The sequence below is a fragment of the Podarcis tiliguerta genome, assembly GCF_965153285.1.
Source record: "Podarcis tiliguerta genome assembly, chromosome: 3".
NCBI classification, from domain to species: domain Eukaryota; kingdom Metazoa; phylum Chordata; class Lepidosauria; order Squamata; family Lacertidae; genus Podarcis; species Podarcis tiliguerta.
This window is the reverse complement of record NC_139536.1, coordinates 23,053,443-23,080,676: the sequence shown is the minus strand read 5'-3', so window position 1 is coordinate 23,080,676 and position 27,234 is coordinate 23,053,443. Positions and strand designations below refer to the sequence as shown.

General features: G+C 40.9%; 1 protein-coding gene across 8 annotated transcripts in view; it reads left to right on the top strand.

Moving 5' to 3' along the window:
• The window catches only part of EML4 (EMAP like 4), a 155,642-nt gene that overhangs the window by 86,104 nt on the left and 42,304 nt on the right, over nt 1-27,234 (top strand). For 2 of the 8 annotated variants that reach the window (XM_083432987.1, XM_083432985.1), the window contains exons 3-7: nt 12,278-12,407; nt 14,749-14,928; nt 19,877-20,005; nt 21,055-21,080; nt 21,954-21,986. In XM_083432987.1, coding sequence (XP_083289113.1) covers nt 12,278-12,407; nt 14,749-14,928; nt 19,877-20,005; nt 21,055-21,080; nt 21,954-21,986 — 498 coding nt within the window. The remainder of the gene's footprint in view (nt 1-12,277; nt 12,408-14,748; nt 14,929-19,876; nt 20,006-21,054; nt 21,081-21,953; nt 21,987-27,234) is intronic. The other 6 variants (XM_083432988.1, XM_083432986.1, XM_083432991.1 and 3 more) reach the window with 3 other exon arrangements.

The following is a 27,234-nucleotide window of genomic DNA, read 5'->3' as shown; positions in this document are numbered from 1 at the left end:
TTTGTGAGCTGTTTTCAACATGATACTGTTGAAAATGTATGAAGCTGCTCTCTAGCTGGGCAGAACATTTGTCCATCTTTCTCAGTACTGTCTATTGTGGCTCTCTAGAGTCTCATACAGGAATCTTTCCTAGCCTACCTGGAGATTTTATTACCTTTTACATTCAGAGCATGTACCTCTACTGCTGAGTCGTGTGCCTTCCTCGTAAAAAATATGAGAAAAGCTAGCGCTAGCAATAAAGAAAACAAAGTGTGCATGTTGGGGGGTGAGGAGAATTTTAGAAGAACCTGTAAAATGCAATTTGCAGATTTTTTTAAACAAACAAACAAACAAACAAACAAACAGTAATTTTCTTTTGCAGTCTTGCCACAAATTAGCAGTTACTTCACTGGAAACTGTTTGGCACCTGAGAGCCCCAGGTGAATTTTATTATGTTAAAATCTTGTAACTTTTATATTAAAAAACCACCCAGGTCTTGTTGGCTCTCTGTAGGCCATCTCCTGGCCAGACACTCTTCTTTGAAACCTATGGAAGGGTGTCCTGATACCTTGTCCTCCTATGGGCTTTCTGGCATGTACAGGAAGCTCAGAAGTGTTGTACACTGGCAAAAAGGGTTAAGCACGATCACTTAATAATGTTTTTAAGGTGAGGGCAAGAGGAATAGAGAAACCCTGTCGAATCCAGTTTCCCAGTTTCCCACAGGCACCTGAGGGACCACTGTGAGAACAGGATGCGATACTAGATGGGCCATTGGCCTGATCCAGAAGGCTCTTTTATGATTCCAGGAACCCCTCCCTGAAAACTTTTCACTGTTGTTCTGCCCTCACAAAAGTGGGAGGGAAGGAAACAGCCCTCCATTCACAGTTTCATGAATGTGTGGGTTTTGTCACAGTATTATTTAAGGTATCTCTGTTGATCAAGGAGTTAATCTATTATGTGTCAGGGAGGGGAGAATGGTTATTTAAAAGTACTTTGCATCTAGTTTAAAGCAGGCCAAACAGAATGAATATAATGAGTTGGCTGAAGGCTGTAATCCCACCCAGAAAATGCTTTTGATGAAGTAAGATGATATTATAAGAGGATCCATGACAAGTACATGAAGCAAGATGGCATTTATAAAAGCAAATTTGTTGTTTTAAGAGCCATTAGCAGCATTCTAGTGCCTTTTGTTATTGGCAGCAGTTACACAGAAATTCTTATTCCAAAGTTTAAAAGGCATAATAAATGTTTGGGCCATTAATTACAGGAGCAGCAGGCTGTTTCAGGGTCTTAAGAATTAGATGGGTAGCATGAAGCAATATTGTAATCTTGTGTGGAAAGTGTGGGCCACAATTAAAATATATAATATATGCAAGGCTGAATGCTACTTGGGTGTTGGTTTTTAAATGTACAGTGGTACCTCAGGTTAAGTACTTAATTCATTCTGGAGGTCCGTACTTAACCTGAAACTGTTCTTAACCTGAAGCACCACTTTAGCTAATGAGGCCTTCTGCTGCCGTGCCGCCGGAGCACGATTTCTGTTCTCATCCTGAAGCAAAGTTCTTAACCTGAAGCATATGTAACCTGAAGCGTATGTAACCTGAGGTACCACTGTAATTGTCTTTACATTAATGCCTTGCTTGCAAAGCCACTCACATGTTGTTCGTGTTATATTCATTATGCATATGGCCCTTGTGCTGGCAACTTCTTGTAGCGACACAAGAGCTCAGTTCAGACGTCACACCAAGCCATGGTTTACTTGAACCATAGTTTAGAACCCAAACCATGATTTGCATTTCCAAACTATAAGACAAACCAGAGTTTTGAACTGTTTGTCTGTTTTGGTTTTCCGTCTGCTCAGCTCTTCTGCCTGCAGAAACAGCTGTACCATAGAGACATAATTATGGCTGTGTCTACAGTTTGTCAGTTCAGATGTCAGTCATGGCCACCATACTTAAGATTCCTTTGCCATGGTTTGGCATGATGCCCAAAGGAGCAAAAAAAGAGAAGACAGGTTTTATCTCAGACTGCTTTAAAAACCAGCCATGCTATTTGGCTGATTGGAAGAAATATAATTCCTGTGGCCAGCAATGCTCATGGCAAGCCTTCAGGGGAAAAAAGAGTTCAAGAGAGAACTGACAATTTTGTTTCTATTAGATCCTTAAAAAGCAGATGGGTTTTTTTCCCTGAAAGTCTCAGTAAAAGAAGAATTTTATCTTCTGCAGCATCAATGCAGCAAAAATTATTTCTGGAAGCAAGCACATTTTAATTTAACCAAATGTCATTGTGAATTTTGGGTCATCTTATGTAGAAACAATATTTATTTGAAGAAAACTAGAGAAAACTGAATGGATTCAAAATTGATAATACCCTCTTCCTTCCCCGCACTCCACCCCAGAAAACACTTATAAACATAAAAGGTAAATTCAGTTATTGGTGTAGATTTTACAGTACTGTACCTAAATAAAATAGGGTGTAAATACTGTGACCAGGAAAGATACTTGAAGATTCTGAAGCAGCTGTTATTACTTGCACATTATCAATGGAAACCACTTCAGCCACTGTGCATTTAAACTGAAAATATATATTAAAAAATTGGAAGCAGAAATCTTGCAACAGAACATTAATTGGGAGGGGAGGGGAGCTTCCAGAAAATTGTCTGGCAAATCACAGAAGTTGGTCTAGGTCCAGCAATATTTCAAAGTGATTCATGCATGATTAGCCAGTTACCCAAGTCCAGTTTGGGGAATCTTGGTGGCCTGGCCACAGTTCAAGCTACCATCGTGGCTGAGTGTATTGTCTAGAGTCTAGACCAGTCATTTACCTCATTGACTGAAAATTGCAAGGGCAACACTCTTTGGATTGGCTGTACAACCCAAGGTAATCAGCAGGTACTCCATGATTTTACCTACAATGCCCACTTCTCTCTTGTCAATCAACCAGTTGGAACATCAATTATGGTGAATTTCACATGTACAGACGTCACATTTCTGAATGTCAGAAACTTGGTTTAAATTGCTTTTCCTCAGTCTGGTGATCTCAACATGTTGCAAGACTCTAACTCCCATCAGTCCCTGTCAGCATGGCAATGGTCAAAGGTTATAGGGATTGTAGTCCAACAACATCTGGAGGCAACAGGTTGGTGAAAGGTGGATTTTTTTCCAGCACATTGTGTTTCACTGCATCAACAGTTGCACAGTTTTGTTCATTCTACAAGTTTCCTAAGGATGCATAAATCTGCATATGCAAACCAGAAATCTACAGTTTCCGTTTCTTTTCTTCCCTTTTATCGGTTGCCTTAAAATGGATGTGTATGCATTCTGTGAAGTACTAAACTGGAACGAACAAACAAATATGGAAGGAACAAAGTGCTAAGTTCAGTTTTATTTCCTCATTCGCATTGAAGGATTTTTTCATCATATGCTGAAGACTCAAAGTCTGTTTCTTTAGGGGTGATTTTTTTCAGTACTGAGTGTTTTCTTGTTTTGTTATTCTGAAATAATTTTAATTAATCTGTCTTCACCCTCTGTTTGTTTAAGTATATTTTGTCTTCCGTGTCCTTCTCAAATCCCATGACTTTTCAGTTCCACCTGCATACAGTTGACATCCAGGTCTACTGCTCTCTCTTTCACTACCCCAAATTATCCCCCTCACCCCAATTCTGCATCTCTGGTATTTCTGCTTTGTTGCTTTGTTGTTGTCTCAAATGCAATCTGTGCAAAACTGAGCTTCCCTTAGTTTCTCCCAAGCTTTCTTATCCTGTGCACATTCTTTATCAATTCCTTGGCATCCACTCTGTGGAACAAGCACGCAGCCTTGACTTTAGCTTTGATTGCTTTCTCTCTCTCGCTTTCATTACCCATATCCAGTCTGTTGCCAAAACGTGTAGCTTCTTCCTTTTACAGCACTGCTAAAATATGGCCCCTTTTCTCAGTCACCTCAGCAAAAACTCTGGCTTCCTAGCACCTAGACTCAAGTAATCTTTTCCTTTCCTTGTTATTCTCTTGCATTGTTTCATCTTGGTCCCTCCCCTTCTATCCAGCGCTGTCCTGCAAAAACCAGTTTGCAGAGACCTCTCTTTTTTCTTTGATCATACAACACACAGTCTTAAATGGCTTCACTGGATTTCTGTCATCTGGGTCCAGCACAATCCCCCATGTCCCTGCCTTCAGAGTTCTCCATGGTCTTGACCCAAGTCTCTCAGCGCTTGCATCCCAATATATCCCTGCACCTGAGCTTCTCTCCTCCAGTTCTACCATCCTCCAGTGGATGAAGATCTCTTTCTTCAGCCAAAAGGCTTCATACTTTTCTCTCTTGCTGCCTGTACGCTTGGAACTGTCTCCCAGAACACCTGTCTTGCTTTCTTCACATTTTCCACGAAGACCTAATGTGTAACTGAGCTTGCAAATAAGCCTAAGTAAGTGTAATTGAAATACATTGCTATCAATGTGCAGATGACATGCATCTCTGTTACTCCTTTTCATCTATGTCAGGGAAGCGAAGTGTCTTGGAAGAGGGCAAGGAGCTGAATGAGTGCTAATAATTTGAAGCTTATTCCAGACAAAACAGGTGCTCCTGGTTAGAAGAGAGGCGGATTCTGGATTTGTTTTGGGGTGGCTTTTAATGGATAAAACTAATTAGCGCAAGGATTTCTGTCTGTGCAATGGGACTTCCGCTCTTTGTCCAATACCTCCCCCCCCCCCCCATTCTGGGGAGGAGAGGAAGTCCTGTTGCACAGACAGAAGTCCTTGTGCTTAAACCCTTTGTTTTGGATGGGGTGTTAATCCCCTTGAAAAATCAAGTTTATAATCTGGAAATGATCCTGGATTTGGGGTGCCTTTTAATGTTCCAAATTCGCAATTAGATTAAAACCACAAGGTGATCTCTTCATAGGTATTTAAGAGCTAGTGTGTTGTAGCAGTTAGAGTGTTGGAACAGGAGCTGGGAGATCATGGTTCGAATCCCCACTCATTCTTGAAATTTACTGGGGGCCTTGGACCAGTCACTACCTCTCAGCCCAACCTACCTCACAGGGTTCTTGTGAGGATAAAATGAGGAGAAGGAGAACTGCGTACGCCCCCTTGAGCTTCTTGGAGAGGAGGCAGGATATAAATGAAATAAAAATTTTTTACTCCAACCTTCCACAGGTGTACTCTTTTGTAGTATTTTTTCACGAAGAAATTATTTACACATGATAGGTTCCTATATATCCCTACCAGCAGAGGTTCGTGCAGGTGTGTATTACGCAGTGGGACAAACAGAGAGGAAGATCAGCAGCATCTCTTGTTCCTGCTAGGATGTTTTGCCTTCTGGAAAGCCTCGGAATGTCAGTATTTCATGATTTTTCCCTTCACACTACAAAATGTTGGCACTTGCATAGTATGCCAGAAAACGACAACCTGAAAGAAGGAGGAAGGTATACTCTGGCGCTTGTGGCTGCCAACGAGATAGATTGCACCACAGCTGGTGTCTGGGAAATGCATTAGGACCTCATAGGGTGTCAAAATATATGTAACATAAGACTGCAGGCCTGGAGTGCATGTCCACAGCACACACAATGGCACTAGTTAGAGACTGCTTGGATTAAGCCTGAAGGGCAAGATGAAGGCTACTGCGCCCCCTCTGAAAAGGCTGCTTCCAGGCTGAAAGCCTAGCGTAATGCATCTGACCCCAGAGGAAGATAAATGGACCAGCTTCTCTTGCTGAATGTGGAGGCAAAGAGCTGAGAGTTGGCTTAGATGGAATCTCTAATGGTGAAAAATTCTTTGCGCTCTGTGTGCGTGGAGAATAGGAGAGTATAAGAATGTGATATGTTATCTATCTCCCACATAAGCACTGTTTCTGGAGATGTAAATGTGTGTCACAGCTGGATGGAATTGTCTTACAGGAGAAGTACAGCCAGGGTTCAGTTTACATTTGAATGAATGTACAACTTTTGTAGCGACTTTGAAACTGGATGGCTCCCCCCCCCCTTCTTTTCTTTCTTTCTTTAGAGGTTTTCCTGTAATATCAGCTAGAAACAGAATCATTACATGTTGATTTGGGGAATATGTTGACAAATAACCAAAACATTTTTTGAGTAATAATCTGCGGTACAGATTTACCCCTTGCAAATTGCGGTTTTAAAATGAAAAGATCTCTCCCCTTCCTGTTATTCAATTTCCTTTCTTTATGTGCTTTAACATTGCCTTATCAGTACAAAGGCTGTACCAATGGCTGTACCAATGCTAACCAGGGTTTTCATTCTTAACCAGGGTGCGTACCCTGGTTTCAGATGAAGAATATAACTTCCTCAAAGTTTACAAGGGAAGAAACTGAGGAGTCTTGAACTTACCTCCTCACCCTTGTGGGGGAACCCCTGGTTGTCTTCTGCATTGAGTTTAATTATTTTCTAAACAGTCACTCAGAATTAACATTTAGCTAACATTTCAATTGATGAGAGAGAAAGGATTTTGCACAGTTTTTTGGAAACTCCCCAGTATTTTCTAAAGAATTCAGTAAAGAATGCACAGGGAGATTCCATGCATGCATTTCTTGATTGGACCTGTGTTGGATTTGAGAAGCTGGTTAAAGCCACTCATTGCAAATGGATCTTGCAATGGAGAATTACTGGTAGTATATTTTATTCTTAACTGCTCCTAGATGCTAGAGGTCAGTGGCCATTTAGTGGCTTCAGAGATGCTCCCAGAAGCAATGGGATGGATAGTGCCAGAGTGCTTCTCTTTGCATTTCTTTTGTAATGACATGGAGAGATAAGTGGATACCAGACGCTTTGGACACTGCCCAGGAAGTATGAAAAGCGGAAGCGCTTCTCATTCACACTTACTCACAGCTGCCGTTTCTATTTTAATGTAGAAGAGCCTACATTTGTTTCCCTTTTGAAGAAATTATTTGTGGACGTAATAAAAAAAATTCCCTTGATTATATTTTTCAGTGAGTATGAATTATGAGTAAAATGATGGACTTCTGATTAAATGTGAAAGATGCTTCGATTTTTGTTTTTAAAAATTATTCATAGGATGAGTTTTGCATTAACACACATATAGAGGCCATCAAGTTCAGGTAGGGAGTTGGGGAGATGATATGAAACAAATGAGTTAATCAACAGTTTATGTGCCTACAAAATTGAGTGTTGTGAAGTATGTCACAAATAAAATAACCGACCTGACCATAGCCCTGTCCCTACAAAACTCTCACTCTCTCAACTGACAGGATCACGCCAACTATCTTAACCACATGTCACGCACAGTGCCCCCTGATGTCTGAGTGCACAGTGCAGGTATCTGTGCAAATTCTTCTGGAATCTAGAAGGGTTCCAGATTTTGTGGACACCGTCATGCATACAGCTGTATACGTGAAAGCTTCCTCACTGCAGACATGCTAAATATGTAGGCATCAGAAGGTGAGGCAAGCTAGCATTTGCTAGTAAAGGTTAGTCGGTATGGCTGATCTTTTTCATGCGCTGATGGAACATGTGCTTCTTATGAACAGTGCTAATATTTTTAGTTAATCTGTGGGGGTTGGTTGGTCCATCAGCCGCTCATGGCAGACAGCATATCGGAAATTATGAATCATAGGCTGGAGCAGTACAGTCATACTTACTTTTTGATAAAGCTAGAGAATCTGATATCCCACCCCGTGCATTGAGTTTGTGCATTTGTAAACATTAATTAAGGAAAGCAAACAAGTACATTTTACACCCCCGAATATACTTTTGGTGTAGCAGTTTTTCATTAAGGAATGCAGTGGTACTATTATGCATTTGCATTGGCGCTAAAGAATTACTAAAGTATAGTAATAGCCATATTTATAACATATGTTACGTATCAGGGCAGTCAGGGATTTGGATGGCAGATTTGTAGCAAAGTGGAAGCTTTAGGGTATGAAAAGTGAGGTTTGGTTTTTAATAAAGTCATTTAGTGCGTAGCCACGAGGTACTGACAGCTTTATGTCCCTTTTCTTGCCTCACCCTCATTATGTATGACCACCCGGTTCCCTTAATCTCTGTCAGTTCTATCCCGACTCTTCTTGATCTTTCTTCCAGTCCTGTGGCACTGAGCTGTCTTAAAGCTTCCAAGGGTTTTCATAGTAGCCTTCTAACGTACCCTGTAGTCCTCCTGTCTGTAATTTTTCTGTGAATCTAAAAATGCGTATTCACCATTGTTCTCTAATGGTAACCAGTTCTGCCCATAAAACCCTGTAGCCTGCAGGTTCTTCTCTGGGTGCAAACATTCTCAAGTTGTTCTAGAGTGAAGATTGTAAGATTCAGGTCAGTTCAGACTATGAAAAACAAACAAACAGTATTTTTTTTTTTATCTCTTTGCAAAAAGGATTGTGGAAAAAGAATGTTTTGTTAGTTTTATTATTTTTATTGTTCTTTCCTTACAGTTGTATTCATTTCATGATAAATTCCATTTGCCTTCAATGTTCCTTTTTGTTGCTTTTCTTTGTACTTAATTTCAGGGGGAGCAACTAATGATGTCTGTTATTTTTGGTGCTTTTCATTTATTGACACGGAACGTTTCAGATCGCCTTACCTTCCAAAGCATCAAATGTGCCAAATTTCAGACCGGCAGAGTGGGGAGAAGGTCCCTCTTTTCTTACAGATAATTAAAAATGCCATTGCAGGCACAGTGTTAACTCTTTTCTAAACTGAGAGGGGAAATGGGACAGGTAGGGAAAAGCACATTGTGGAATAGATTTTAAGAGCTTAAAGGAACTATAAGGTAATTGAGAAGCTGGAATTTTTGTGAGGACAAAGGCAAAGCCCAGAGGAACCCACAAATGTTCTGTTTCCCAAAGAGCAATGTTCATGCATTCTTGCAACAAAATTAGCCTTAATCTTTCTCTAGCCATTTCTGTTCTCTGATTATGTGCCTGTAGGAGCAACATAAAAGGTTTAAAGAGGGCTTTGTCTAAATCTATGTTATCTTTCATTCACACACACATACTTGACAGGTTTTTAATGAAAGGGGTCTCTCAAGCTTGGCAGATATTATTCTATGAAAATTATCAGAATGGAGATGGAATCCATTATCTGTGGAAGACATTTTCACTACTTTGATCTCCAGCAGTTTGGCTCTAATCCTCATTGCCCAAACACAGGATCTCATTTTACATTCAGCTTGCATCTGGCTCCTGTCCTGAGCCAAAAGATAACACCGAGAGCTAGTCTAGCTGTAATGGTTCGTTCTGGTTTGGCAGTTTACATGCAGCATAAAATCAGATGGTTGTATGTATAGTAAGTACAGAAATGTTACTGTGTTATGGCTGTTTGAGATAACCAAGTTCCGTTTGGACTTTCATAAACGCCCCCTGCAGTGGTTACACAAACTGGATTGCTCAGTTGTTTAGAGCATGGTGAAGGTTGCAGGTTTGATCCTCGTAAGGAACAGCTGCAACATTCCTGCATTGCAGGGACTAGAGGGTCCTCAGCGTCCCTTCCAACACTTATGGTTCTATGATACATGCACACGGTCATTTGTGGTGGCTAATGCAAATGGAAAGCGTCACCAAGGCATTGTTGATGTCATGTAACATATCATTCCAGAGGGCTTATTTGTCTGTATAAATGCTGCTGACACTCAGCAGAGTTTAGCCAGGTGTAGAGCACCTTCTTACCTGAAAATCCCCTTTAGAATAATGACTTGGGTCTCAGCATCCTTGGATCATGCTTCTCATCTTGGAACAGGGCTTCCCTGCTTTCCATCCGGAGTCTGTTGGATCAAGCCAATGGCTCATCTATCCCAGCATCCTGTTCTCATAGTGCTCCTCCAGATGCCTACAAGTAGAACTTGAGTGGGAGATCACTGTCCTTTCTGTAGTTTCCAGCAACTCCAACCATGAAGATGGAGCATAGTCATTGTGGCTAGAAGCCATTGTGATAGCCTTAATCCCCCATGAATTTGTCCAACCTTCTTGGTGGTCCTGTTGTGCGCCTTCCTGGAAACCTTTGGTTGAAGGGCCATCTAGAATTATAAACAAATATTTGCAAACAAATCACACAACGCTATCTTTTATGCAACCAGCAAGTAAAATCTATCACCCAGGACAATTGGTTCTGTTGAACATCATTTCAACACAAATTTAGCCCTTTTCAGGTAATTCAGTGTGACCAAGTGAGGGGAAAATTGATGTGGGAGGCAGGGAGCACGTGTACCAGCCCTTCCTCCTCCCGAAATTACAATGCCTACTGGTCTCTCCCAGTCCATTCCCATCTCTCACATATTTAACATAAAGGTCAGATGGGGGCTTGTAAGCCTGTTTAGCTGAGCAACCTTAGAAGCCTCTCCACAATCAGGAAGCCTTTATTCTTCAGTTTATATGGATGCTAGTGATTTTGGATAAATGAAAGGGGACAACATTGACATCTCCCCCACCCCAGTTCTTTCCTTTCATCAAAGCAAATTTTATTCCTCTTGAACATCCGATAAATGCCTGTTTCTGTTCTGAATTTATATATTTCCTGTGAAATTTGAAAGCATGTTTGTTTTTTCTTTCTTTCTGCCTGACAGGAAATTTAGAGCTGTGGTAGTTGTGTCCCTCCCATTCACAACTCCATAGAACTGGCAGCCTCTGAGGTATTGATCTATTATGGTAATGCAGAATGGAAGGGAGTTCACCTACAGTTCAAGGGCGAATGAAGCGTCTCAGATATAGTTTCTGCCTTTCTGATCCCTGGGAAGGATCTCAGAAATAGTTTCGTTAATAGTACTCGATGGCACCCAGCCAAAATTTCCTCAGGTTGCTGCGTGCAAAAGGAAGTTGCTTTCACTCTGAAGTGGCCAGGGCAATTCCTGTTCTCATTGAGCAATGTCTGAGCCCAAGTGTCTGAGTGCACATCAGAGCTGTTAAATTATGTTCATAACGTTCCATGTGCAGTGGTAACATTTAGACATTTAAAGAATAATATCATTCACCATACCTGGCATTCTCAACATGGTGTCTGTGGGCATCACAATGCCCACAGACACCCCCTTGGCACCCAGCAATGCCCCTGGTCCTTCCCAGTTTTTAAATGGTTTTCTGAATTTCCAGTTCAGGGAGGGGGAGTTGCCTCCTTTTTTGTGTGTCTTTGTGTAGCTGCTCTGCCTGTTGGGGAGCTCTCTTTCAAACTTTCTTCTTTGAAATTGGTACTTTATGGTGCCCACAGCAGTTTGTTAGATTGCCAAATGTGCCATCAGACTCAGAAAGTTTGGGGACACCCTACTAAATATAAATATATTAGATATTGTCGCCATCTCCTTATACAACAGACAGGGCAGTACAAGCCATTAGTGTACATTCCTACGTATTCGTTGTCATCAGACCATATTAAGTAAATAAATGTAATGGCGAGCTGTCATGATCAGGTGTGCAGTGGGGAAATATTGCTATGGACAGTAGCTCATCTTATTAAACTGAAGCAGTATGTTAATGATGGTGGTCATGAAATAAGAGCCATCTGGTGGCCAAAACCCATGGAGGGTTTTGAAGAATAAGTTGCAAGGCCAAGTTACCAGAAAAGAGGAAAAATGACAAAGACCGGGAATCTTTTCTGTAGATGACAATGTACTCTTGTCTTCCATGGAGTCACAGTGCTGGGCAAGCTGCGTTTTAGTCTGATTTAGTGTGTGTGTGTCTGTGTGTATTTGTATTCCTAGACTTCACTTTAATTGTAATCTTGCTCTCTGATCTAGAGTATGGGGGGATCCTTTAAAAATAATAACCCAAAACAATCAAATGACATCTGGCAACCTGATGGTATTTGGTTTATTTTTATTCCTAATGATAGTCTTTGAAGTTAAAAGAAAGAAACTTTAAAGTTAAAATTTCCATTTCAGTATTTTATACAACAACAAATGCACTCCAAGTTGTGGTCAACAAGTTACTTGTTTTGTTAACTGTGCATATATAGAGTTTTGATTATTATTTTGATTATTTGTTTCTACAGTTTTCACAACCTTTCCAGAATAGGACAATGCTGAAAGCTTGGGTGGGCGGAAAAGTGATATTTATTTTGTGTGAAGGAAAAATGCTTCCTGTATAAAACGGGGGTGGGGGGAGCAAGTTATAACTGTTTTTCCAAATGGTGGTTTATTGATTTTTAAGGATATCAAAGGGCTGTTTTGCTTGGATTCTGCTCAAGTACCGTTGTTGACTGACAAGCCGGCCACACATATACCAGATGTGCAGCCTTTTTATCTTCACTGTTGTTCTATCAAAGCCAATCTCAAATGTGATAAATCTCAATTTGAATGTCAGTGGGGGATGTTTTTGAAGACTGTTATGAATTACCTTCTCGTTGTGTTTCTCCTAGGTCAGCCGGGCCTCCGTGAAGCTATCTCCCTGTCCTGCATCACTAATGGAAGCGCAGGAAGCAGAAAAGCTAGCCATAGCCCTTCCATACCAATAGCCCGAAAAGAAACACTTTCGTCTGCTGCTAAAAGGTATACCTCGTCCTTGAAACAGTAAATACATAAACTTGAGAAATGTGGTGCACAAGTCAGAGTGTACTCACTTCACAGACCAGGGTTCAAATCCCTATCCTTCCAGGAACCTCACTTGTGAATAATTTGCAATAATTTATATGCCGCTTGATTGTAATAAAAACCTCAAAGCAGTTTACAAAAAGAACAAAACTGTAAAATTAACCATTGAAAAAAGTTTATAGCATTCCAAAAATAAATAAAATCACTGATAAAATTAAAACACATTTCTACATTCCACAGGCACAAAAAAAAGGAATCTGACTGATGTCAATAGTCAGTATGGGTATTATTATTATTGTTGTTGTTGTTGTTATTGTTACTACTGCTATTACAAGTAATACTACTATTATTTGAAATTTTTAAAAATGGCTGGCTATATCACTTTGTATCCTATTCTGCCTTCATTATCCCTTTGTTTTGCCTCTGTTTTAACTGCTTCCTGATATAGGGCCAATTATTTCCATTTTTGTTTATCGAAAGCCCAAGGCACAAAAAGAGATAGGGAGGATAATAGAAGCTGAAGTTAACTACTTTTCTTAAACATTTGCCTGATGGCCAGAAGCTAACCAAAACATGTTTGTGTGGTATTCTGATATATTTATAGGTCCTGGGTATTCTGGGCTTATTTATTTTAAAGCTTTCTATTTGTTGCATTTGAAAATCTCAGGGCTTTTCCTAGTAAAGACACAAAGCTGAAGCAGTTTCTTTGCAGGTCTGTGCCATATATCTGCCATGTGCCCATTTGCATGATGATGGATGTGTTGATGTCTGCATTGTTTGTGGTTTAAATACAGCCTGCCCCTTACTTAATCCCTTCTGCCTTTGACCTACAGGAATGGCCTGTGTTGTCGTATGTGCAAATAAGTCCAAATTGCTGTTCTTTGAAATTTCATTGCTCTATCCATGGTGGAATAAGATAGTTTCGCAGTATAGCAGAGATGAGGAACCTGTGGCCTTCCAGAATGGCCAGTGATCGAGGAAGGTGGGATTTGTAGTCCAATGACATCACAAGGATCAGTTTTCCCATCTCTGCCCCAGGAGTTAATGATCTTAGCTCACGCATGCTGAATCTAATATTCCCCATCAAGTATGATATATGCCATATTAGTAGAAATGCTGCTTAAATCATCAATATTTGCAACATATTTTAATAGCAAGCAGAACATCAGTGGTTCCTTTTGAAGTCTAGCTGTCACTTCCAAATGAGTCTTGATTCAGGATGTAACTACCCTGGAAGAGACAAAAAAGAAAGAAAGACAATATTTGATTCACTGTAGGATAACTGGCATGATGACTGTCACAATACCAGCAAGCAAGGGCTGCCAATACATCTGTCATAATAATAAACTTCAAAGTTGTTTTCTCTAGTGGTAAGACATTTCCTACGGTTTGTTTTTCCATACAATATTGCTTTGTCAGAGATCCTGGAAAAAGTTGAAAGTTAATTGCAGCAGTGGTTCACCCCCCCGCCTTCTTCTTAACTTTATTTTTCAAAAATGTAAACTATACTTGCATCCAACAGTATCGCTTATGCCGATGGAAGGTATTTTGGTCCAATGGAGTCTTCCATCAGCAGAATGGGGAGGGACATTTTTTTTTTGCCAATCCCTCTTCAGCTTGCAGCTTTCCATAGACTTCCAAAATCTGCTGCAGATGGTTCAGGTATCCTGTGGGAACAGCTAAGGAAATAGCATGGGGGGTGCAGGGCCAGAAATCTCCTCCTCGCTGTTCTGCTGATGGATGATCCCTGTTGGATCAAAGATCAGCAGAAAGGAAACCATTGAATTCAACCCTTCAAAAAATTCTTAAGGAAAAGAAATATGCATGATAAATTTGGGGGTGCATTTATTTCTTAAGCAATGAGACCAAAGCTCTATTCTTCAGAACACTAAATGTGCATCTACAGAAGGTGAGGACATATAATTTTGATGATTTAGAAATATATTAGACATAAAAACTACTCTGTTGCAACTGCTTGCTTTTTGCAAAATAATAATAATAAAGATATGTGAACACCAGTACAGCACATAACAACCTATACTTGTGAGTTTCAGATGATTTATGTAATCTAAAATAGAGTCACTTTTTATGTTTGGTAGATAAATAAAAGATCTCAAAACAAGCTGTTTATGAAGAAAATGAATTGCATATTTGGTTTCTGTAGCCGTTCACCTGACATATTATTTCTTTTGCACAAATGTTTTCATTGTGTTGGGTTTTCTTCCCCTTTCGCTTTTCTCCATTTTACGTTCATTTTAAAAATACAATCTTTACCTCTTTCTTATACTTTGTTTTTCAGTGGTACAGAAAAAAGGAAGGAAAAACTTCACGGACAAACAGAGAAAAAAGAGGACTCTCATTCTAATGATCAAAACCCACAAACTCAAGCATCACCTTCACCTTCTCCCCAGCCCTCTGCACAGACTCTCCCAACACACAGGCAGACCCCAGAAGTCAAGAGCTCTGCTCCAGGCAAAAGGTTTCCTAAGTACCCAAGTACACAGCTAGGAAGTGGTTGCAACGATACTAACATTGCGCTTTGCTCCCAATTAAAAGCATGCCTATGTCTTTTATAAAACCATTTCCCAAAAGATTAACATAACGGGTTGGTTTGCACATGGTGCTAAGCCATGCTTTTAGTGGCACAGCATATGTGTGAGCTGGAAGAAGGTTTAGGAGAATCTCAGACTCACATGTTGTCTCTCTGACAATGACACTCTGCAGCCCCCAGCTCCAGTCCCTGAGAAATGGACTACTTCAGAGTTTAGGTTCACTTTTCATGAATCCTGGCTTGTTGGAACCAGAGGTCCTGGTTTATGACAAGTTTCAAAACAGCTTAGCTGCACACTGTGGGTTTATGAAGCTGGCTTTTGATGAAGCACAATCCCCGGTTCATGTCTAATGGCTAGGGAGGTTTTGTGGAAAATGACACTTGAACCTGAGCCAAGAGGGGGGCAGAAACGACCCCATGGAGCAGGCCCATTCCAGGCCGTGAGCATAACTCAAAGCCATGGTTTAAAGTGACATGTGAACCAGCCAAATGAGGATAGATATTCCCTTTCCTCTTTTCAAAGGAATGGTATTCCACTGTTTGCCAGAGAGTAGCGGTCCCCCCACAAGTCCACTTCTGAGCCCCAACCCCCAGGGCTTTATGCTGCAGTGAAGCATCTGGCATGAGAAGGGGAAATTCCTGTGAGAGTGATGGGGATGACCCAATCAGCCCTGCTGAGCATGGACTCCCTACTCTCAGTGGCTTTTGGCCACTCAACTGAATTCTTCATTTAATGGGGAGGTGGAGGGCAAGAGCTGGCACAGCAGGAAGGTCATCATGGTGCAAACATACTGGCCGAGCCCATCCAGAGCTCCCACTGGCACATAGGCATCATGTCTGCCTTGCTGCTGCCTTGCCCCTCTGCATCCTAGTAAGGAGCCGCAATGCAGTCCCACCAGCCACTGCTGCCACCTACTCTGACTGTATCAGCCTCTACCCAACCACCCAATTTTCTTGTAAACGCGGTAGAGACACTTTCAATTTAATGAGCTCGAGCCCAGCATTCACGTCTATGACCATAACAGAATTCCTCAAAGATTACATTTGAATCTAAATGCGTTCCATAGTTTCTGTAAACATATCTAACTAATACTTCGTGCTGCCTGTGCGTGATGGCATACTAATAGCTCTCGGGTCTGCTTGGTATAGTTTGCAAACTTTAATTTTGGCTCCTTGTTTCTCAAACAGCTGTTCGGTGTGTTGCTTTGTCTTCTTTTTCAGTCTCTGCATGGGTGCACAGTGGCCCCTTCCTCTGTTCACCAACAATATCCAGTTCTTTACACCTAGATTTAACTGTATGCCTCCTTCCGGCAACTCAGGCAACCAAGCCGGTGCCCAACATATTGCTCTGCTTTCCTTTGGACCACACTAGCGAGGCTGAGAAGGGGGATCTTGTTATCTGGGCAGCCTAGGACCTCCATGCACACTGCCCAGGCTTGCGCCCTGGAGAACTCCCTTGCATCTCAAGCAATTACATTAAGTTTTAGGCTGCAATCCATTGAGGTCATTAATATAAATATCACACATAAACACCTGCCGTAAACCAGAAAATAGAACAAAGGCCATTCATGAATTGAGCAACAGCGCTGCCTGTAACAAAACCACCCACGATCTTTCTGCGTGTGTGTAAATCAGCCCTTAAGTGCTGCATCAGGGTGGTACTGGATGCTATTGCACACTGCTAAACCAAGCAGCATAAGAAAGTGAGTTCATGGCTGGATGATGTGTGCATTAGGACCTCTGCACAGGACTGTTCAATGGACAGGTGGGATATAAATTCCTTTCTGAAGTCTCTGCCAGTACCTGCACCATTCCTCACAGGGTGCTGGGAGAACGGGGACAATGCAGAGGCACCCCTAGACCAGTGCACTGGGCTTTTGTTATCCCATTTTCATCAGTTTACAAATTCAGATGTTGCTTGCTGCTGTACAAACACAGGGAGTTTCTTACATCAACTGGGTCAAACTGTCTAGTCCAGTATCTGGTTCTCCAGGCAGAGGTCCTTCAGAGTCTTTTGGCTGGAGATATCGGGGATTGAACCCGAGATTTTCTGCAGGCAGAGCTTGCGATCTATCACTGAGCAGTGGGTTCTCAGTAAGGTTAGGGCAGAGCGCAGAAACAACAAGCAGCACCCCCAGTGCATTTGTAGTTCTGGGGCACACACCTCTCTGGAAGAGAACAATAAAGCTGGGAAAGAATGAACTGCTATGTCCTTGGAATAAAAATTCTCAGTGCTTCTGAGCAATAACTATATAAACTGAATATAAACAGAAACAGACTGTACAACCTGAAAAAAGACAATGCATGTACTTTTCTAAACCAAGAAAAACTTTAACAAAAAATATACATAAAAGATAAAAACGAAACAATAATCCTTTCGCAACTGAAAGTAGCAGTTGGAACGGTCTCCGAAATTATTCAAATATAGTGGTTGTTGTTATTCTAACTTGCCGTTCTTTTTCAAGAGAGAGAAACCCCATAGCATGTCACGACTATTAAACCGTACCTTCAAAATATATCAAATTTTAGTACCCTAAAATAACTCCAGAATTGGATAATTGAATCCAGTTCAGTTGGATAATTGAATCAAATTGAATGAAATACCAGCTGCCTGACCATCTCCTTAGTTGCTGCATACACACCATAAATTTAAAGCACACAATTTTCCTGCCAAAAAATTCTGGGAACTGTAGTTCATTAAAGGTGCTGGGAATTGCAGCTCTGAGAGGAGCAAATTGAGTTCCCAAGATTATGTGAGGGAATAAGTGTGCTTTAAGTGTATGGTGTGTATACGGCCAGTATTGTGTCATAGGCTCTCAGGGGCCTTAAGCAAAGTTCTGTTCCATTAATTGCTACCCAATCATGTTAATTAAAGATGCCAGGCATTGGAATATGGGACCTTCCAAATGCAAAGGAATATGGTCCGTTACTGAGAGCAGCGCCAGATAAATAACCCTTAAAATCTCTTGCTAAAATCAGACTTAAATGCTTTACAAAGAACAACCAACCACACCAGCAGTTAAGAGTTGTCGAACAACAACGATAAGAGTTAGATGAATTAAAGCAGAAATTCTAAAATTCATTTAACTTGGTGGAAGGTGCTTCAAGATCAAGGGGGGTGGGAATAACTTTAACTCTCCCTTAACAAAGGATTTCAAGAAGATAGTTGCATCAGTCATACTTCCAAAAGGGGGAGTGGGGAGAGATTCCAGAAATTCTTACTTCAAAGTTAATTCAATTATTATAAACTTTCCTACACTGCTTGGCTCCTAAGACACATAAGCAGAATTCCTCTCACTATACTGGTCTTTCCTGCCCCTTCCTTCTCATTGCATCATTCTGCATTCCTTGAAAAGCCCGTGTTGAAGGTCTGAGGACCCCCAGCAGCGTGAGATGGGGCCCTGCAGGCTTCAGCATAAAGAGGGTATCTTGCGTGAGTGGAAATGTCTGCTTATGCCAGAGCACCTTTGAACTGAAGCCTTTGTATACCTGAGACTCTTTCTGCATATGCATACCTGCTGGGACGCTGCAGCCACATATCATTTCCCGGCACCTGGACACATAGCAAAGTAGATAAACTTGTAATTGCCACACATCCGGCTTGTGTGTTTCCCCTCTAAATGGCAATGCTTCCTGCGTAGGAAAAGCATATTGTTTGATATAGCCCCACTAATGCATGTTTAAGTCTTTCATAAACTCTTTCTCCTTTATCTTGCACAAACTTAAAGTGGACTTTGGTCTGTTCTCCTGTCTGGCATTTGGCTGTACGAAGGCATTTGTTCTTGGGTTTAGCATATTAATCTGCCAAAGCAAAAAGAAATGTCTGTGTGCACTTTTCCCCCCTAATGTTTGACTTCCTAACTTTTTTGTCACTTTCCCCCCTTTTTAGCTTCTGAAGGTCTTGCAGAAATAAACTTGCCGTTGGTAGCTTTCGCATACCATCCTTCTGGAAATTGTTTTAACTGGATAAGTTGCTAGACTGTCTATTGGGCAACTGTGGGATTGTGATGTGAACTAACATCAGCCCCTATAACTGTCCTGAATCTAAAACCAAACCGAATTAGAAGCATGCTTTTAACAAATCTGCATTTGCAGAGTTTTGAATTGCAGATGGTGCATTGGATAATCAGACTACTCATCCATGAAAGCCTTTGTTACATTTAGCATTAATAATAATAATTTTTTAAAAAATGCAGATTGCAAAGTATGAGAAAGCATAGCGCATAATTTTTAAAAAGGGCATTTACATAGCACTTGACAGTGTTCCACGGGACGCGGGTGGCGCTGTGGGTTAAAGCCTCAGCGCCTAGGGCTTGCCGATCGAAAGGTCGGCGGTTCGAATCCCTGCGGTGGGGTGCGCTCCCGCTGTTTGGTCCCAGCGCCTGCCAACCTAGCAGTTCGAAAGCACCCCTGGGTGCAAGTAGATAAATAGGGACCGCTTACTGGCGGGAAGGTAAACGGCGTTTCTGTGTGTGGCTCTGGCTCGCCAGAGCAGCGATGTCACGCTGGCCACGTGACCCGGAAGTGTCTTCGGACAGCGCTGGCCCTTGGCCTCTTTGAGTGAGATGGGCGCACAACCCTAGAGTCTGTCAAGACTGGCCCGTACGGGCAGGGGTACCTTTACCTTTACCTGACAGTGTTCCAACATTAAACTGATGAGGTTTGAAGTTGCCCTTTTGACGGTTTTCAAACATCCATTTAGATCGCTTTCTCTTATCCTTATTTCTGGGGTCTTCTGGATTTGCTTGAAGGATGTCCTGGCCTGGCCTCTCTTTCGTCTGCTGCTGCTTGAGCTGCTGTATTTCCAGTACGAATTGTTATGTGGCATCATTCACTCCTGCTTTAACATTGGACATAAAATGTGTTTGTTTTCTAGTGTAAAGAGATCATCAACACTTGAAAAATCACACAGTGCGTGGGAAAGTTCAGAAGAGAGTCGTAATAAACTCATGAGGGCAACCTCTGCCTCAAAATTGATATCAAAAAGTGGCAAGAATGCAGACAAGTAAGTGCTTGATTCAGTGCCGAACATTTTCTCCTGAGTTAATGCTAAAGTTCTGTAAAACGTGTATTAGATCATTGTGTGGTCCTTCACCCTGATTTATAATTCCTTTCGTGCTTCGATACACAACTGATGCTCCTGAACACTAGAATTTCCCCCTTTTCCAGTTCGTATGTTACATTGAATAAGTATACAATCAGAGTATACAAACCCTGTGTGCACAAATAGTTAAGCTGTACACTCATACAGTTACTCACATGTAGCATTCAGTGAGTGCACAATCTGTACACAAGCGTTTGAGCTTGTACCCAGTGGTTTGAGCTGCATACTGTTTCACTCAAAAACTTGTGCGTGTGTAGAGACAGCTTGCACCAGTGTTCAGTGCAATGTATGAACAAAGCTCAAACAATGCAGCTCTATCTGTTGGGTGGAGCTCTGCATGCATTGCAGCCTTCTACAAAATAATAAACAAACAAATAAATAATTGGAACCGAGTACTCCCCCCCCCCTTAAATACTTGGCTTGGAATAATCAGCTCTTTATTGGATTAGTATTGCTTAACTGGATATTTTAGCCTGAATTCCACAATACACCAGGTTACTTTAAGAAGAGAAATTTATTTAATTAGAGCCTTTAGATGTGTTATGTAATTGTAAAATGCCATTTTAAAAAATGTGCTTTATTCACCTTTCAGATAGATGGTGACTATGTAATTTTATTCACTATAGTTAGGTGTCTGTTCCAAAGCTTTCTTTCCCAACATAGTTTCATAACATCTAGGCCAGGCATGTCCAAAGTCCGTTTTGGGAGCCTAATTAGGCCCGCCGGGCAGTTTAATCTGGCCCCCGTGGCAGACAATTTTACAACTTTGGTTGGCCCTCACGCATGTCCACTTCATCAAATCTGGCCCTCTTTGGAAAAAGTTTGGGCACCCCTGACTAGGCACTCAAACTAACATTTAATAACATCTTTCATTTTCAAGTTAATGTTTTTGTATGTATATTTCTATATAAATATATATATATTAATTGAACCTGCATTTCTCTCCCTAGACACAAAGATGTCATCGTCAGCCAAGGTAATTGGAAACATTTGTTTTTGAGTAGACCTTTAGTCAAGGTCAGCTTGTTGCTTCTGCTAAGACTGATAAATCTATTTCTATGTCCAGTTCAGATAACTATAATAAACCTACAGGTTGAGTCATGTTTTAATATGATGATCAGGGCTTGCTTCAAAGTACAGTGGTACTTCAGGTTACAGACGCTTCAGGTTACAGACTCCGCTAACCCAGAAATAGTACCTCCGGTTAAGAACTTTGCTTCAGGATGAGAAAAGAAATCGTGCGGCGGCAGCGGGAGGCCCCATTAGCTAAAGTGGTACCTCAGGTTAAGAACAGTTTCAGGTTAAGAACGGACCTCCAGAACGAATTAAGTTCTTAACCCGAGGTACCACTGTATACTGCATCCAGTGGCATTTCTCTATTGACTCCAGACCTATAAAGATGAAAACAGTATCCGTGTCTCAGAGAAACTTTGCATGCATGAAGCTCCACCTGCTTATAAGTGGTTTCCCATTTAAGCTGCTCCACATTCACATTCCTTTGTGGGTTTGTATCTGCTGCCTTCATGCTTATAAACCAGCGAGGCTTCTCACATGTCCAAACACTCTGAAGAGCGCACATAATTCACACGAGGCTCTGGATCAGAGTGAGAAATTCCCAAGCACTCTTGAAATTGGCTTGGTCTCAGCAAAGAGGATTCTGCCTCTTGTGAAAGTTGTATGCTATTCATTTAAAAACAAAAAAACAAAACAGGAAAATCTGCAATGCGTATATGATGTGCTATATCTGTTTCCCATGTGCATTTTAAAAATACTAGATTGGGTTTGAATGGTAGACTTCACCCAAGGCAGGAGACACCTGTAAGCTGTTTTATTTCTGTCCCATAACCAGCAAAAATGTCAGCTCGAGAAAAGAACAGCCAAGGTAAGGATTAAAATTATGCAAGCTGGTTGCTTTCCTAGTTAAATGCTTTTTTGATCTTTTATTTGGCTTTTTAGTCTCCCAAAGCACATGGGTTCAACCTATTCAATTTCAGTAGAAACCTATTCCTGTATTTTTTTACCTAAATAATGCAATATTGTAATTAAGAAGCATCATATCCCTCCCCGCAGCCCACACCCTCAAAATCTGAAATGTTAATTGATATATGCTTAATTTCCTCTTTCCGAGAATGGACATGATATACATGTACATTAAACATTATCCAGGCAATTGTCTTCTAACAGTATCCTGAAATGCCAACTAAAAGATCCTTTTTGCCCTCAGTATTCTGGGGTACAAATTGTGTACTATGCAATCAAATAACAGAAAATATCCTCCTATGGTAACAATAAAAAAAAAAGATTAAAGTTTGTTTCTGTCAGTAAATTCTGTCTGGCTGCTGCTGGCTTGTTGAAAGAGAGAGAAAAAACAGTGTATGCATCGTTACTGTCTGCTAAGAATATTATTCCTGATTGAGAATGACTGGCTTTGATCTGCAAATGTCACTGAAGCATGAAGCTTGAAACCTGGAGCATGTTGGCTCATGTGCATGTCATATAGAGCATAGCCATTGCATTTTTTTTAAAAAAAAAACACACACACAAATTCTATTCTTTATGCTTTCCACAAATCTGTAGTCTGCACAATTCCCTGCTGGAAGAAATCTGGGGATTCCTTTCCCTGTACTTGGATCACTTGCTTGCCTTGTAGCAGCTATCTGTTCTGTTCCGCAAATGTGTCATTTGTTTGCTTCTGCACTCCTCTTGTGGCACACTGTATGTAGATTATTATATATAGGGTATATGATATGTAGGAGAGCATAGACCTTAATGAGCTTGTGGGTTTCCCTATCCCTAGACCTTAGGACCATGTTTGGGTCCAATCTTACTGACTTACTCATTTGAACAAACAAACCAAAATTCAAAATGGGGATAATGGAGTACAAAATAGGTCTGAGCAGGTGCTGATGGGTCTGTTTCTGTTAGATCTTGCTTTTTCAGTCTTGTATTACTTAACTGTGTGCTTAATATCTTAATTAATGTTGTTGGTTAGCTGGTTTGGATGCAGACGTGAATAGCAGTTCAACGCAAGGCGTCTCATCTGATTTTCTTACGTAACAACTGATACGTTTCAAACGGCAAGATGTTGAGAAGGAAAAAAGCGCGATTAATTGTGAAACTGAAAGGCTATGACTTTTGGTAATTGACATATTATGCCTGTTGGAGCTTTCTCCAGTAGCCTTACAACTTTATAATGCCCTTCAGGCATTTTCCTAATCTTGATGGTATAGTTGAGAAATCATATTGGACGAAGCTGTAAATTCTCATTCCATTGTGAAACCCAGCTTTGGAGCACTGAATGTCGTGTCTTTTTCTGGCACCTCAAATGTGTAACACTTACAATGGCATAAGCAGTCATGCACTGGAGTCCCCTTTGTCAGATGTGTGAACTAATGGGGCACTGTCTCTCATATATATATCCTGTGTTGCAGTGAAGTGGTGGACTATGGCTATCTTAACGGGAACGAACCTACATGATTCTTCCATGCATGTGCTTCCCTTTACTTGTTACTTCTGGTTCGTCTATGATCTTTTGAAACAAGGCAGCTTCCTAAATCAGGATTTGAAATTGGTTTCAATAAACCGTAAATAAGACTGACCTTAGTTTGCCCAAAGTTGGACATAAAATTCTTTGCTCGCAATCTGTTGTCTCCAAGGTTTTTCTTTACCTGATGACACCAGGGATCAAACATGAAACCTTTTCCCCAAAAGCAATGCATGCCCCTTCTCATACTGACCAGAAGCTTCTAAACTATGGCCCTTCCCCCTGCTGACCTGAACGCTTCTGTTCTCATAAAAAAAATCAAAAATAAAATCGAAATGAGATTCCAGAGTAGAACTGATGAATTAGAACTTGTCAACAAGTATTGTTTCTGTTTGTTTAGACCTTCATCACATATCTTTAGGTGCCAGTCAAAAATGTTTGTCTGTAACCAGAGCTTCGTTTAATCAGCAAACCCATGGCCTTTTATATGGGTTTTGTAGCAGGCCAAGTTATTGGTTTGTTTTCATTATGTGTTATGTGTCCTCATTTTGTAGTTTTATGTTGTGATCTTCGGATGAAGGGCATTATACATGTTTAATAAATAACATAATTATTATTTCCTCTCCTACTAGTAGTGCTAGAATAAATTACAAATTACTGATATTGCAAGTGGTCATTGTGCCAGTTGTGTACACATTTAAGGTTTGCATGAGTTATCATAGGCTAGCTGGTGGTTTTATTTTATTTTATTGCCGTTTGGCCCTGCTGTCTACTTTCTCTCGTTGCACCTGTATATAAATGTACTTGCCAACTGAGGGTATCTGATGAGGTAGACTCTGGTCATGAAAGCTTATGCCAACCTTCTTACATTTGGGGGTGGTTTACATACAGCCTCACACATCCAACTATGACAAGTTCAACTGTGGGCACTATAAACACATATGTAGATGGGAATCTTATTGTTACTCATGTTTCCTGTTGCCCTCCCACTGTGTTGAGTCCAACCCACTCTGCAGCTCTGAATTCCTTCTAGTTTTTCAGGAGTCTCTGGTCTTCAGAAATAACAGCAGTTACAAAGGGGAAATTGCATTCTTTCCTCCGTGGCGTCTGCTGTCCTTTTGTAATTGTCGCCTTCAAATTCAGAAGATCGTTTAAAATATTTCTTCTGTTTAAATAAAAGAATTCATCATGCCCCTTGCCTGCCCACGGGGGCACCCTTCCCTTTAAACCACTTCAACTCTCGCAGCAGCTATAGCCAAGTGTACGTGCATTTTTTAAAAAGCCTACAAATTCCTTGAAACTAACATCTAGAACATGCCGTGACTTTTAGAATCTGCTCTAACGGTTTAATAAATTTTCTGCCATGTTTGGCTTTAGATCAAGGATGCAGTTGTGTGCCAGTACCTATTTTAAGGACTTTGCTTTTAACTTGGCTGCACGTGAAATACAGCCTTTATGCTTGGCTGCCAGTGGCAGCAGGTCTCTACATGCAGATGCCTTCAGCAATAATGGTGGAAATGAGATACAGGATTACATGCTTAAGTACCTGATTTGAATGTATGGAATTATGAGGCCCACCCCCTCCCTAAAGCTGAGTTTCTTCTTGAAGCACTTTGCAGTTTGTACATAGAGCTTTTTTAATGTAGGGAATTTATTTATTTTTGTTCCTTAAAACCAACAGAATAAATTGAAGGAAGGGTCTTTCTGACCTATAATTCCTCACGTTGCAATTTACCTTCCTAGTGCAGAATGGTTCTAAAAGAGCTCTAAAAATTAAGACCATGTGCCCGTTCATACATTACTGCCTTTGGATTTCTTTTAATTTTAAAAATAGCACATTGAAAGTGGCCATAGAATAGAGGTGATGAACATCTCTGGGTCTCTTCCTAAATGCACATCTAACTTACTCCGTATTGCAAAGATGCGTATCTCATCTCTTACTTGGTTGCATTGCCTCATTTTTTCCGCCGCGAGTTGCAGCAAGGAAACATTGGAGACAACTCCGCAATTATTGTAGAAGGAAAACCTCCTGCAGAAAAGACTGCCAAATCATATAAGTGCTACTACAACACCACAGATTAGTGCCGTTGTTTTTCCAAAGTGAAAAGAAGACCATTGGATCAGAATTTTAACAGTAGGATCTCTTTCCTTAGGAAAATAAGAGTTGATCTCAACATGGCCTTAAATCATACAGGGACTGCTTGGAATTGCCTCTATGTGACGGCTTTCCCCCACTGCAGTGTGTAGAAGCATTTCCATTTTGTACTGCTGAACTGTGTGGAGTGTTTGGATACCAGTGAGGTGTGTTGCTGCCATGCATACCTCATGATGCCCAAGTACGTTATGGCAACCGGCTCACATCTGTTAACAGCAGCGGCAGAACTAAACCACTGAATGGTCCATTTCAAACTATCATTGCATGATAGTTGAATTAGCAGCTGAATCACCATGGAAAACACCAGCCTTCCCTGAACATGACACCAATAAGAAACTGCAAAAGATTCTTCCTGATTGCTCTAATTATGCTATGGTAGCGAGCTTTTGGTTTACATGACTGCAGGCAGCAACAAGAGAAAACCTCCGGGTCTTGGTTTCATGTGAAGAAGAGTTCTGTGTACATGGGTGTAATAGCATGCAATCCATTTAATATGCATAAAACAGGGGTGGGCAACCTGTGGCCCTTCCATAAGCCCCAGCCAGCTGTTTCAGCTCACCAACATCAGAAGGACCAGGCTTCCTCAGCCTCGGCCCTCCAGATGTTTTTGGCCTACAACTCCCATGATCCCTAGCTAGCAGGACCAGTGGTCAGAGATGATGGTAATTGTAGTCTCAAAACATCTGAGGAAGTCTGAGAAGGACCATAGGTTTCCCATCCCTGCTATGAAAGGTATCATCTTGAAGCAATTTAGAGCAGGTTTTTTATTACAAACATTCCATATGCTGCATTTACAGAGCTTAATACAAAGGTTGTGGCTCCCACCAACTGGATGATGACATTTAAAATTAAACCAGTGTCTCCTTCCTCTTACAAATGCTTTGGGTGTTTTGTTTTGTTTTTCATTTTGGTTCTATTTGTTCTAAAACGAGGCCTTTTGTTTTCTTATTTGGACAAAAAAAGGCAGGGGACAAGAGGGTATAGGAAGTATGCTTGAGGTACACATGAAATACTTCATCTTATTATATCCTTAAAAAACCCCCCACAGTTAAACAGTTTGGGAGGGGACCAATAAAGTTCAGTTTGATGTTCTAGAACACGGCAATTAAGCTAATATAAATTAAAAGGGAGTTCAACTGCTGCTTCTCCTAGCTTGTATTTACAGGAATTTGTCCCTGGGCAACAGCCTTCTGTTTGGTAAAAATGCTTTTGTTGATACGCTGCCATTATCTGTACAGTTTCCAAAAAAAGTTTTGCATTAATGCTATAATTGCCCTGTGGGCTTGTATACCTAAGAGAACGTTTTGTAGTGTTGGATTTCAAAAAGAGAAACAAGGATGTGTGTGAGAGGCTTTACCGCCCCCATGTAAGGTCAATCAAAATTTGTTTATACAGACTTTTTAATTTAAAAAGGTCTGAAAATGCGCTCAGTGAGTTTTCTGCAGTTTGCGTAGCCTACCAGAAGAAAACAATGCTACTTTGGTTTTCCTG